This window comes from Heteronotia binoei, chromosome 14 (assembly GCF_032191835.1).
Source record: "Heteronotia binoei isolate CCM8104 ecotype False Entrance Well chromosome 14, APGP_CSIRO_Hbin_v1, whole genome shotgun sequence".
Classification (NCBI taxonomy): Eukaryota; Metazoa; Chordata; class Lepidosauria; order Squamata; family Gekkonidae; genus Heteronotia; species Heteronotia binoei.
In genome coordinates, this window is record NC_083236.1 from 21,199,120 (window position 1) to 21,213,797 (window position 14,678).

The window sequence follows — 14,678 nt, forward strand, 5'->3', positions numbered from 1 at the left end:
ATGTGCAATGCTGCCACCAGGAATTTAATTCCAAACACTTTATTTAACATTCTCAACTTAACTATGCCCAAGCTCTAAGGGTTTTTTTGTTGGGCTACATGGCCCTGAGGATGAGACTCTTGTATTTTAAAATCATAGGACCCCAGGCTAATATAAAACAAAATAAAACTTTATTTGTACAAAAAAGCATATTGGTTTCAAGATATTTATAGATTAAATCTTCAGTGAAAAATAATGACTTCTGACTGAGGTGTCACTCATTCACTTTATACAATCCTCACTCTCAGATCCTTTGTTCTCTTCTTAACTTTCTGACAACTTCTGTCTCTCACATTCCTATAATACTCTGACAATATTAGGTTTTGGCTCTATCTATCCCCTAATTTGTCCTCTAACTAAAGTATTCTATTTTTCTTACCTAGAATCTTAATGCCTTTCACAGCACTAGTATGGGATTCTAAGCCAGTTTGGTGTAGTGGTTAAGTGTGCGGACTCTTATCTGGGAGAACCGGGTTTGATTCCCCACTCCTCCACTTGCACCTGCTAGAATGGCCTTGGGTCAGCCATAGCTCTGGCAGAGGTTGTCCTTGAAAGGGCAGCTGCTGTGAGAGCCCTCTCCAGCCCCACCCACCTCACAGGGTGTCTGTTGTGGGGGAGGAAGGTAAAGGAGATTGTGAGCCGCTCTGAGACTCTTCGGAGTGGAGGGCGGGATATAAATCCAATATCTTCATCTTCTTCTTCATCTTCTAAACAGAAGACTGCTTCTTAGACTCTGTAGACTGCTGACTGACTGTTAACTACTGTCACTGCTGAGAGTTCACTGCTGACTGACTTTTCTCTCCCTCCCTCCACACATACTTCTTAGCTCCATCCACATTCTCTCAGTCACCTCACTCACTCACTCCTCCTCTTTCAGCCCCCTTTCTCCACTACAACTTACCAACAATTAAAGGAATGCACATATATAACTTCAAACCATTACATACATCCCATTTAAAGGGACTGCAGAAGAAACTCTGGCTCAGTTACTTTTGGGGCTGTCTTCTGCAGTCCCTTTAAATGGGATGTATGTAATGGTTTGAAGTTATATATGTGTATTCCTTTAATTGTTGGTAAGTTGTAGAAAAAGCATAGAAAAGCCTGGCAGAAGTTAAATCATCAACTGATTTTGCACCTTTGCCAATCTTCCCAGTAATTCCCAAATACATCCAGGATTTTTTTTAGATTTTTATCTGTTTTCAAAAAAAAATCCCAGATACCTTTGAGATGTCAAAATATATCCCAAAATATAGATAAAGTATTTTCCAGGTATATTTTCAGCTCAGGTAGATCCAAATGCACACCCCTACTCTGATGGCTCAGTAGAGGAGTCTAATAAATGAGGTGTTCAGAATGGAAAAATAAATTAAACAAATATGCAACAATGGCAAAATTAACATCTTATATACATAACAGACTGGTCTTAGAATTTCAAGAAAAATGGAAGGAGTTCTTAAAAATAATAATATAGCTGAATCTCAGGATTAAATTGTTAAAACAGAAAATGATAAAAAGATAAGAATCAGGCAACATATGTTTGTAAAAACAAATGATCAGATATGACATAATTAGGAAAAGATAAAACAAAACAGAAGTGTAAAATTAGTAAACAAGTAAGCTTTATGCAAGTAAGTTTTGATTGGCAAATGTAAGAAACAATTATTGCAGTTTATGTCTTGTGTATGTAGCTTGTCTTGTGAGAGTATGACTTAGGTATTGTAGATCAGAAATGTCAAACGTGTGCCCCCACCCTGGGACAAGAATCAGCCTATACAGAGCTCTTATCCAGCCCCTGAGCAACTGGGAGAAATGAGTTCCAAAGCAGACTGGAAGGGCCTATGTTAATTATACCCCTTGCTGAGGTCCCCCCTTTCCCCAAACACAAGACCTTCCCAGGGTCCTCCCCCAGATTTCCAGGGATTTCCCAACCCAAAGTTGGCAACCATAAGAGGCAAGGAGGGCTGGCTCGCCTCAAGCTCTTCTGAGGAAGGGGTAAGGATCACAGTCAGTGGTAAAGTATCTTCAGCACCTGGCATTATATTTTACGGCAAACATGGCTCAGCCCAAATAACTGAATTTTTGTCAGATCTGGCCCTTGTAACAGATGAGTCTGTTACACCTCTGTATGTAGATGATGTGGTTGTAGAAAATAATAAATGATTGTTTATATTTATGTAAGATGACTGTCTATATCATATGTATGACTGAAGCTGATCATTATAATTGTTTATATTGTATGTTTTATAATAGTTTTATTTGCACTGGAAGCCCTTTGAGTTCCACCTAGGAGAAAGGTGGTTAATAAAGTATTTAAATAAATAAATATTTTGTCTTTGACTCAAAGGTCTGGCCTTGTTTGGATGATGGGAAGTGACAACCCTAGAAACCTCTAGCTCCTATAAGAAATGTTCGTGTTTGGCATATACAAAGTCCTGAAGAATCTGGATCTACAGTGTAGCCTGTAGAAAAATCAAAGAATAAAGACTCATTGATTTACTACATCAGAGGGCTATGAATATTAGTCTTTAAGTCCCTTTAGGATAAACTGGCTGTATTTAAGGGGGAAATGGTAGATCAGTATTGCCAACATAGCTTTCTGAAGAGCTTTCAAGTAATGTGGAATCAGGGCTGTATCCAGAATTTTAAAAGTTGGGGGACACCCTTTCCCATCCACTGTATAGCTTGCCACTTCTCAGAAACTTTCTGGGGTAGGAGCAAAAGCTGGATTGCATATTAGGCCACACACCTCTGATGTTGCCAATCCTCCAAGAGCTTACAGTAGGCCCTGTACTAAGAGCCTTGTAAGCTCCAGGAGAACTGGCAACATCAGGGGTGTGTGGTCTAATATGCAAAGGAGTTCCTGGTCTGAGTCCACTTTACACAAGAAAACGCTGTGAGCAGAGTACCAGAAACATGACACAGAGAACATATTGCTCATGAGTAGCAAGTTCTGCAGCATGTTTCTGTTTATTTCCCAATGCCATTCAAAGGGCTGGTTCTGACTGGGAAACTTGGTATCTATTTGCATATGAACTTGCCCATTGGCTGAGACCTTCTCCAGGAATTCTCCCTCTTGGGTCCTCTACTGAGGTGACCAGGAGTTTCTTCAGTTGGGGAACTATAACTCTGAAGTGTCCTTCCCCAGGAGCAATACTTGATTCCTTCATTGCTGGTCTTTAGAAGCAAGGTGGAAAAGACTTCTGTTCTTATAGACTTTTGTTGATAAAAAGTAAAATTTCTTGAAATTCTGAACCAGTGCTTTTCCCCTCAAGGAAAAAGCAGGTTTTTGATGAGGGACAGACTGAAATATATGCAATAGTTGCTTCCTTATAAACCTAAGCTTTCATTGTTAAATGCATAATGAAATGCACAATTTGTAGCTTACTTAGCATATACGGTTTTACAAACTGACATTAATAGAATTAAAGAACAAATGCTTTAGTTTTCTGCAAGCAAAACTCCAAATATGCCCAATACTTGAGAGAGAGTTGCAAAATGCTACATTCTGTGCCATGTTAGCCCATATTCCCTAATTTTTATTACCCGATGGCAGGAATAAAAGGCGAAATTAGAAAACAAATTTTGTAGTAGAGAAACTGAACAGGAACAGCCTCAAACAATCACAATAGCACTACTGCACATTTGGAACAAAACCTAAACTTTATAACACTAAAAACACCAAATCTTTGGCAAGTTATTCAATACATTACAGTTGCTGTAATGTATTTCCCCCACAACGGAAACCCTGTGAGGCAGGTTGAGCTGAGAGAGCTCTGACAGAAACTGCTCGAGAGTATCAGCTCTGTGAGAACTTGTGACTAACTCAAGGTTGCATCAGCAGATGCACCTGGAGGAGTGGGTTCTCCCAGATAAGAGTCCATGCACATAACCACTAAACCAAACAAACATTTCTTGGAAAATATGTTCTATATGGGGAGAGAGAGAGAGACGTACAGCAGTGTCATGTACAGAGAAGGCAGATTTTTCCTACAAAATCTGGAGCAGACCTCTAGTGCCCGGAAAAATCCTAAAAAGAAAAAAAATGGTACTGAAGGTTTAAAAGCTACCAAACCAGAGAATACCAACCAAGATCTCACAAAACCTCAGGATATCATCAGTTTAGCAACACCAACACCACCAGAATTAAAAACTGTCAGACTGACGTGGAAAGCAGCAGCTAAGAGGCAAGAGAGAAGGGGGGGAGGGGAATCAAACCGGGAGGAGGGGAGTAAAGATGGAATTTTCTTTCCCCTTGAATCTCACCGCTGAAGTTTATCATTTTATACTTCCATACATTGTTTTACATTTAAAAAAAATCATGCTACACATTTTGAGCAACAACTCATTTCATCCCAAAAGAAAAACATTTCATAAGAACATAAGAGAAGCCATGTTGGATCAGGCCAATGGCCCATCCAGTCCAACACTCTGTATCACACAGTGGCCAATATACACACACACACACAGAGAGAGAGAGAGAGTGGCTAATAGCCAATGATGGACCTCTGCTCCATATTTTTTCCAATCCCCTCTTGAAGCTGACTATGCTTGTAGCTACCACCACCTCCTGTTGCAGCGAATTCCACATGTTAATCACCCTTTGGGTGAAGAAGTACTTCTTTTTATCCGCTCTAACCTGACTGCTCAGCAATTTCATTGAATGCCCATGAGTTCTTGTATTGTGAGAAAGGGAGAAAAGAACTTCTTTCTCTACTTTCTCCATCCCATGCATCATCTTGTAAACCTCTATCATGTCACCCCGCAGTCGACGTTTCTCCAAGTTAAAGCTCAATGATTCCTCCCCCCCCCCCAACAAAAAAATTGTAGGTGCTCTTCTATGCTCCAACAGATTTCCCAATTTTTCTAGTTTAAAAAAATTCCTCAAGGGGAAAAAATGCTTCCCCAGAACATCCCCTGTCCCCTGCAGGCCCTCATAACTCTAGTTGACTGAATTACTGTAACCCTCCTAGATTAAACTATTGCCAAGTTCGGCATTATTTTGTTAATTTTCAATTGTGGTGAAATATTAGCTATAAGCCGCTCAAAGCAAATGGGCTACAAATACTAAATAGATAGATCACTGTGACTGCACACCAGAGAGGCTTGTGGGAATGATTCTACACTGGACTGCTAGCCAGATCCACTCTCAACCAATGTAAATCTTATTGTGACCAGAAAGAAACTAAGATACCCTTGACCAAAGCAGCATGGCCATATAAGTGCAGTAAATGACAGTGATGTTCGAAAGCACTAGTATCCTTGACTGCTTCACAAATTTTGAGTCCAGTGGCACCTTTAAGACCAACAAAGTGTATTCAATGTACAAGCTTTCATATGCATGAACAATTCTGTGTGATCCTGCATTATGCAGGCGGTTGGGACTAGATGGCCTTTCCAACTCTTACCGATTCTGCAGTCGCTGTTGCTTTGCCTCGGGCTTCTGCTTTCCTCAGATCGAACGATCGAGTCCCCACCAGTTGCTGCACGGGTGCATTTTGACCCGTGGTTCCTTCCAGTTTTCCCCATGCCTTCCCAATCTTGTTTTTTAGAGATTGGGAAGGCGTGGGGAGAATTGGAGGGAGCCAAGGGACAAAAGGCACCCACACAGCAACTGGTGGGGAATTGATCACTTGATCCATTGAAAGCAGAAGCCCGGGGGCAGAACAACAGCAACTGCTGAAGTGGTATCTGTGATTCTATGATTCCTCAGATACAAAGTGTGGGTGCACACAAACGCTTATACCAGGGGTGGCCAAACTGCAGCCCAGGAGCCACATTCAGCTTTCACACATATTGTGTGGCACTCAGAAGATGAGGAGGAACTTAATGCAGGCTTACTCTCAAGTAAGCATGCTTAGCATTGGGACCTCAGTTAGCCTGTGAGCATTGACCCATAGGTAGGTAACTATTTCTGCCATGTGTTGGGAAAATAGGCAGGCTTGCAAGCTCTTCTCCACTATCAGAGGTCATCCATAGACCTAGAACAGGGAAAGAGAGCCAAGGGAGCCACTGAAAGGAGGGCCAGAATTAAAGAGGGCAGAGCAGTGCTTCCCCTTAGTTTCACAACTCTTGTAGGAGCTGTTATTTACTAAGGCAAGGCAAGGCAAGGCAAAGAGAGATGCATAATGATGCAAACGGTGGCCAGTGATTTATGTGCTGCATGTGTGTTTACTCCTCCCACTGGTGCCAAAAAAACAATTCCCTAACCTTTCCCTATGGTGGTCTTATGGGGACTGTTATTTCCAGCTTTAGTGTTTTAAAAAGTCTCCTTCTAACATGGTCATGTTGTAAAGTGCATACAATATGTATTTCATCTTTCTGTACAACTCTTAATAGAGTTTTAATAAAGACATGTGTAACATTTGTTCAAGTCTTGTGGCTCTCAAACATATGATGTTTATTCTACACAGCTTTTACGTTAAGCAAGTTTGGCCACCCCTGGTTTATTCCTTAAATGAAACATTGTTGGTCTTAAAGGTGCCACTAGATTCAAACTTTGTTCTGCTGATTTAGACCAACATGGCTACCTACCTGAATCTGCTTCACAAATTGTGGGTTAAAGCCACAGGTACTGGAATAATGGAGCCAGCAAACATCTTGGCAGTGGTAGAGGAAAGTGCCATCAAGTTGCAGCCAACTTATAGCTACCCCATAAGGTTGTCAAGGCAAGAGTTGTTCAGAGATGATTTGCCATCGCCTGCCTCTTTGTGGCAACCCTCATCTTCCCTGCTGGTCTCCCATCCAAATACTGACCATGGCCAACCCTTCTTAGCTTCTGAGATCTAATGAGATCAGGTTAGCCTGAGCAACCTAGGTCAACAGCCAACATCTTAGAAAGCCAGTTTGGTGTAGTGGTTAAGTGCGTGGACTCTTACCTGGAAGAACCGCGTTTGATTCGCCACTCCTCCACATGCACCTGCTGGAATGGCCTTGGGCCTCTTGTAGGCAAGGCCAGCTCGCCCACTAGGCAAACTAGGTGGTTGCCTAGGGTGCCAGGAGGGTGGGGGTGATGAATTGGGCTTCCCCCTCCCGGTGCCCCAGGCAAGCACCTAGTTTGCCTGCCTCCTCCACCCGCCTGCTGCCACCACCGCCCACCCTCCTTTCCCTTCCCTTCCCTTCTGGCACGATCACAGCGCACTGCGCCTGCACCCTGCCAGCCACAATGCAGCGTGCATCTTATCTTTTGAGGAACGCGCTGGAGGAGGCTTGGCTCCCCCTCCCTTCCAGTTCCAGTACAGCCCAGGCATGGCGTGCTCTGATCACACGGGGGGAAGCGATGGGATGGGAAGGAGGGGCAGGTGCCTCGGCATGGTGCCCTCGGGGGGGGGGGGTGATGGAACGCAGAGCTGCGTTGCAGCACTGCGGGGGTGGGGGGGCCATGGCAGGGTGTTCCTGCCTGGGGTGCCATGCTCCCTTGGGCTGGCGCTGCTCGTAGGAGTTGTCCTTGAAAGGGCAGCTGCTGCAAGGGCTCTCTCAGCCCCATCTACCTCACAGGGTGTCTGTTGTGGGTGGAGGAGAAGGTAAAGGAGATAGTGACCACTCTGAAATTAAGAGTATAGGGCAGGATATAAATCCAATATCATCATCTTCTTAAAGTGGGGAATATATGAAAATATCCAAAAAAGAAAAGTTAACAAAGGAAGCAGAGGCCATTCCAGACTGCTAATGGGAGACAGTATGCTTAAAACCCTGCTCTGTGTATAAGGGGGATCATGATAGAAAAAAGTCAAGGTGACATCACATGTTGCTACTTTCCTACCAATGGGGAGGATTGCTTTTACATCCCACCCCCCAACACACACCTACATGCCAAACTGGTTAATTTCTAGGACAGCAGCTCCGCACGATCGCCTTGCATGTACCAACTGGCCCTTAAATACCATGTAAAAATCACCACCGAAAGAGATCAGTCGTACAGCACAGAACGCCTGCTAGTTTCCAGCAGGAGAGTTACAAAAGCCATATAAGGCTCTGATCCCAAGAGGTTTCTTCCCTGCTGGGAAGACAACCAAAGTCAGACAAAATGCTGAAAACTGACCAACTTCCCTGCCAAGTCTTGCCACTCATCGCCAGCCAAGTTCCCTGCAACACAATGCTACTCTCCCTTTCACTCTTTAGTACCGCAAAAGAGGAGAGCGAGACGTCTTACGCAACAGAATCCTCGGGTACATTCCCCAACATGTAACACAACACTCCAAGCTCCGATTGCAAAGAAGTCATATTTCAACAAAACGACTACAACAGCATGATCATATCATTAGACTCTGTCAATGCCAGGCTGCATCTGACAGTAAATGCCCCAGTTCCCTCCCCACCCCCCAATAAGGAAACCAGCTCCCACCATTCCAAGCTCACTAAAACCAAACTAAGCTATGAGCTACCAGGCACAGCTGTACCCAACATGTAACTCAACAGAATAGAAAAAGTCTGTAACAACACTTCCCCACTAAATAAACAATTTACAACAATAAATGTGTGGATTTTCTTGCAATAATTTTACGTGCAACTTCCAAAAATACAAAAAAATCCAGAAAAAATCCAACGTTCCGAAGCAGTGGATTTCAAAGGAGGAACAATCCCAATCAGAAGTCACTGAAGTTGAGAATCACCAAAGTCAATTAAGAATCATCTAAGTCAAGACCAAGGACACCGTTCCCAGGTATACAGCATTTCAGATTCCTTCTTCAGAAAACACTTAAGATCAATTTCAGTAATAAATTAACAACTTATCAAGGTTCCACACCACAATTTCAAACCGGCAATAGCATAGCTCCCTGTTGGAAAAACCTCTCCAAGTCTAAAAAAGGGCTCCTCCCACACTAGCAAACATGAGGTGGAATCTGCCAGCACGCTCCAATGAAGCCAAATGGACTGGCAGAAGGATTGTGCTCCAAGGGCATTTTTGCCTCCTGCTTTTCTGCCAGCTGTAAGATCTGCAGCCTGAAGTGATCTCATCGCATGGAGCGATCACCTCTATCATCGAGTAGCAATAAGGCTGCCAAGTAGTCACTAGTCTGACTGGTCAAAGGTCAATACAGCCAGACAGCTTCAGTTCCTGCCAGGCTCTTCCCTAGCCCACCTTTCCCATGTTCCTTGAGGCTTTGCCCCCGGGGTGGACTGGCTGTTCAATTTACTAGGAAAATGCCCATTGGGGCTAGCAACCAGGAGCAAGCAAAGCCAAGGTCCGAAAGTTCTGCTTAGCATTGCAGGGGACAGTGAGCCTGGCTTGCATCAGGGCCATATTAACTTCCTTCTCCATGCCTGTTTGCTCTCTGACCAACCAAATTCTCCTGCTTAAAAAAAAAATGAAAGTTTGCTTCCTTAAGCCACCTGGCTAACATACCTATTTCCCACAGCTGAAAGATGCTGCACTGATGGTTGTGTCGCAACATCTATGAAGAAGTGAACGCAAGCCAGGTTGCATGTTCTCCAAATTTTGCTTTGCTACTCTGATAAACCCCTTCCAGGAAGAGCCACTTTCTTCTTGCCAAAATAACACCCTCAAGGCCTGGCACCAAACCTTGTCTCCCTCAAGAACCTGGCAGCCAGCAAAGGTCAATCTTCCAGGCCCTGTTCTGTGTGCTCCCTGTTCTAAGTGCAGGGGCCTTTCAGTGGTGGTGTCCTATGCTTTGGTACTTCCTCCTCACAGAGGCTCACCTGGCACTCAAACCTGTTAGGCGCTGAACAAAGGCATTTTTGTTCTCTTAAGCCTCTTTGACCCAATTTCTTTAGGTACTAAATCCTGGTTTTGTTTCTAGGCTTTCGCTTTACATGACTCATTAGGGATATTTTAGAATTTTGGATCAGATGTGTTTTATTATTGCGGGTTTTTTTTTTCCATTTTATTGATCTTTCATTTGTTCGAGTATTCTGCTATTCTATACTGCAAATTCAGCTGATATATTTGTAGAGAGAGGCAGGATAGAAATGTTTTAAATGAATGAGGGGAGAACTAAAAACATAACAATAATGCAGGCAGATCAATCTAAACTCTGTGGAAATCTCCATGTTATTTCACCCTTCTTGGAGTGCTTTTCAAAGCACCTGAAGTTCATTTAAAAAAAAAAAAGGCAAAATATTAAAACCAAATCCCAGTTAAAAAGGCAGACTTCACTGAGTGTCTAGGAGAGCTTGGCACAGGTGGCAGGGAACTCCAAGCAGGGAGAACGCTGCACAGAGTTGCGGCACCAGCTTGGAGAAAGGCCCCAGTCTCCCTTCAGGAGAGCCAGTTTGGTGTAATGGTTAAGTGTGCGGACTCTTATCTGGGAGAACCGGGTTTGATTCCCCACTCCTCCACTTGCACCTGCTGGCATGGCCTTGGGTCAGCCATAGCTCTGGCAGAGGTTGTCCTTGAAAGGGCAGCTTCTGGGAGAATTCTCTCAGCCCCACCCACCTCACAGGGTGTCTGTTGTGGGGGAGGAAGGTAAAGGAGATTGTGAGCTGCTCTGAGACTCTTCGGAGTGGAGGGCGGGATATAAAACCAATATCATCATCATCTTCTTCAAAAGCCTCCCATCAAGATCTTCATGGATGGGCAAGTTAACATTTCAAAATGTATTATTTCTGCAAAATGCTTCGAGTCTCTGAGATGCAGAACAGGCAAAAAACTCAAATAAACTCCAAATGACACACTGTGTTTATTAAAATAAACAGCCCAATGAACACGTTATCCAGGAGGATAATGTGGTAACCCCATCCCTGTATAACATTTTTAAAAATTTCACACACAAGAGAGACAGCACATGAAAGTATATATCAGCTCTTCTCGAACTGCAAGCCCTGGCACTCTAATATGCCATGAGAGATTGAGAGGGGGGAAAAGCCTGAAGTGTACCTTGAAGAATTAAACCCAGCATGTTGGCTGCACACACCCCTCAGCCCCCCTCAAAAGGAAATGGCCCCCTGCAGCAGGGGTGCCTGCTCCCCCTCCCGCCAATATATGACTCCTAACGTAATCTCAGAGGAGGAAATGAGGATGCATGGAGAGTCCCTGACCCTGCCCAGAAACCCTAATCCAGTCCCTGAACAAAGGGGAAGGTGGGAGGTAATCCCACAGTGGAAAGATGAAGGCTTGCCCATACTTCTTGGAACAGAGCCCAAAAACATTTACGCAAGAGACTTTGGGGCTTTGAGCAAAGTGCACCTACAGTTCTAAAGACACACATAAATAGAAGAACAAAATAGGAGTCTATTGCACCTTTAATACCAACTTAGTTTTTATTCAGAACGTAAGCTTTTGTGTGCTACTTGGATATATACGCATAAATACAGTCCTAGGTACCAAAATCTGGGAAACAGATACAGGCACTCTAGACCCTCCCCCCAAAGCCCCAAAGCACTCTAGACCCTCCCCCCAAAGCCCCAAAGCACTCTAGACCCTCCCCCCAAAGTTCTCAGTTTCAGAAACCAAATCTCTTGTCAGCATAAACTGGACAGCTATTAAGTCTCCGGCACCTTTACAATCTCCAAATTGTACTACAAAATAAGGAACTGCTTCCTTGCCAGAATGGAAACTAAAAGCTTCAAGACTAGCAAACAAAACCATCTCATTTTTAAGCACATTCACAATCCAAACAGAAGAAGGATTTCTGCCAGTTTAGATCCCTCAAGATCAACCGCCAGCTGAATTCTAAATACTCTTGACTTAACAGGGCTACAGACCAACATCGACGGATTAATTCAGAAGTTTAACAGATCTCTCTACAGGCGTTTGTTTAGTTACAACTATACAAAGAAATATTACAAAGCATACAGTGCCCTTTCTAGAAAGCTGCATCCCTCCCTCAGAAGCGCATGAGAAACTTAAATGCAAACTTCACTTACAGCAACGGAACATGGTGTAGAACTGGATTTTGGAATCTGCTTAGCCCAGCAAGGAGTAAGCACCTATCACGAAGTCACACTATGTATATAAAATACATATGTGGAGTGCTTTCAAATCTCCAGTTACTGTCTTATTACTCATCCTAAGAATGTTCCTCCCTCCCTTAACTATGGAAATACCACCACAAAACAGCACGACAAAAGTAACAAACCTGTCAAAAGTGAACACTTGGGTGAAATGCCACACGGCTGGTCCTGAACGAAAGTACAGATTAAAGCACAAGTTGGCAAACTAAAAAGGCACTCTCCACTGTCTTTTCGATCAAGTGAGTCTGAACAGCAAAGCAAGAAAAAGTACATGGAGAAGTCAGCCACATACCTCTTTCCTTCAGAAACCAAACAATAATACCCTTCATCAGAGGATTCATATGCACCTGAATCTGCCATCCTAGGCATACTGAACTGGGAATAAGTCTTATGGAAATCAGCGGTAATTACTTCCAAGCGAACACTGCGCATTTGCAGCTCTTCCCCCACATAATGCTACCTGCGTTATCAGTGAAAAGATATCCAATGACACCACTTAGCATTTCAAGACAGCATTTCAGGCATTTAAACTGCTTAATGTACATTCTTGGTAATCCTTCAATGCAACCCTCTAAAACAGGAAGAATGCCACAGGGCTGTATTACAGATTGGGGGGGGGGGGGGGGGCTTGAGGCTAAGAGAATAGTAGTTTGCTGAAGGTTCTGGCATCAACGTCCCGCAAGAATGGACTTCACAGAAACACAAACTTTTAGATCCGTGAAGTGTACACATGCTTCAGTTTCTGGTATATGCTTAGAGTACATCGAAATTATATTGAGGGAGTAGTACAAGGAATCGCACTTCGCAACATTTCAGGCTTCAGAAACCAGAATTTGGAGCCACACAATCCTAAAAAAGGCTTCTTCATAAATAAGCCCTACCAAGTTCCAAGGGACCCTGCGCTTGCAGGAGCAAGCTGCCCACTGCGACCCCTTGGTCTGCTCCGAAAGGAAGCCTGGCTGAACCGCGGGGGCCAGCGCACTGGACGGAAATCTCAGTCCTGCTAGGAGCACAGAACGACAGAACAAAATGCACAAGCTGAATCTGCAGGCACGAAAGGAGATGAACTTCCCGGCTGTCAGGAAATGGGCCGGCGCGTCGCTCTCCAGGCAGTTTGGCAGGACAAAAAGAAACCTGAACGCTGCTCTCCCCCCCCCCCACACACACACACAAACACACCGGATCCCCTTCATACCACACAACTCCCTCCCTTCTTTCCCGAGCTGCAGAAAGTTGGCTGAAGCAGGAAGGCGAGAGGCCCCTGCCCACCCAGCCGCCCCAACCCGCAGGCAGCAAGAGGCAGCCAACGCCCCCCCCCCCCCTCCTCGCCCTTCGCCTCACCTGGGCAGCCCCGGGATGCTCCCCCTCGCCTCGCATCACCCACGGCGCGGCCCAAGCGGCTCAGCCCCCCGGAGGCAGCCGGAAGGGAGGGCGCCCCCTCGGGCCCGCACTCCCCTGCAGGCTTCCTCGCGAGCAAGCCTCCTGCCCCCGCCAAGGGAGCCGCGCGGGAACTTCGAGGCTGGCCGGCGCCGCGCGCGCACCGCCTCCTTCCCCCTCCTCGGGAGTCCGCGCGGGAGCAGGCAACTTTTGCACGCCGGGGGGGGGGAAGGGGGGGAGATGCCCCTCCCGCGGCCCCTCCGAGCTCCGCCCCCTCCCCCCCCCAAGAGTCCCGAAACTCCCCCCAGCCCCCCCCCCCCTGGAGGCTCACCTTGATGATCAGCTGCCCGGGACCCTCCGCCATGGCTCCGCAGGGGAAAGCAGCGCCCAGCAGCAAGCAGGAAGTCCTGGGCCGCCTCCTCCGCCTCGGCGCTTCCTTCCTTCCTTCCCGGCTGGCTTCCTTTCCCCTTCCCCTTCCTCTTCCTCCCGCGCGCCTTTCCTGCCCGCTTCAGGGCCGAGGGGGCGGCGGGGCTGGGAGCGCGGGGCTGGCCAGGCGCACCGCCCGCAAAGGGGCGCCCGGCATGGCGCGAGGGAGGGAGCGAGGGGGAGGGAGGGCCGCCCGGTCCCGGCCTCCGCGCTCAGCCCGCCCCTTCCCCGCTCCGGCCTGGGGAAAAGAAGGCGGGCCCCTTCCTGGAAGAGGGAAAGCGAAAGGCGGCGGCGCATCGATCGCGGGAGAGCGGCCTGCCAGCCGAGTGACGCCAGTTCCCGGCACCGGCTCTGCCCCTTAAAGGCGCCCGGGGGAGAAAGCGGGCTGGGGCCCTCCGGCCAAGAAGAAGCGCCGGCGGCTGCCCGGGCGCCGGGAGGGGACCTTTGCAGGTGTTGCGCGTCGGCGTGGAGCCCTGCAGCCCGGCTCTGGGCGCGCTCTCTGGGAAGCAGGGCTTTGGGCAGCAGGAACGCCGTTCCGGTTGGCTTGAGGGGTGTGGCCTAATATGCAAATTGAGTCCTGCTGGGCTTTGTCACCAGAAAAGCCCTACGTGAAGCGATGGTGACCTAGGGGGTGTGGCCTAATGTGCAAATGAGTTCCTGCTGGACTTTTCCTACGGAAAAAGCCCTGCTCAGAAGTGTGGCATCTGGAATGGGGGGGGGGGGGGCTGGTTTAGGCGACCGTCGAAACGTTGGCATCCGCGCGGGTAGGGGGGTGGGTTGCTGCCATCCTGCCCGTGCAGGAGCGACCTTCCCTGACTTTGTGGGCACGTTTGACTGAGGGTTGTGCGCTGGCAGTCCTGCGCGCACTCACTCGCCGCTGGGACCCAGCGCGCATAGGATCGGGCTGCGCGGCGCATCCTGAAACG

General features: G+C 46.7%; 1 protein-coding gene across 1 annotated transcript in view; it reads right to left on the reverse strand.

Moving 5' to 3' along the window:
• ETV6 (ETS variant transcription factor 6) overlaps positions 1–13,922 on the reverse strand; it is a 205,325-nt gene extending 191,403 nt beyond the window's left edge. The window contains exon 1 of the mRNA XM_060254016.1: positions 13,658–13,922. Coding sequence (XP_060109999.1) covers positions 13,658–13,690 — 33 coding nt within the window. The 5' untranslated portion in view covers positions 13,691–13,922. The remainder of the gene's footprint in view (positions 1–13,657) is intronic.
• Between the last annotated feature and the right edge of the window lie 756 nt (positions 13,923–14,678).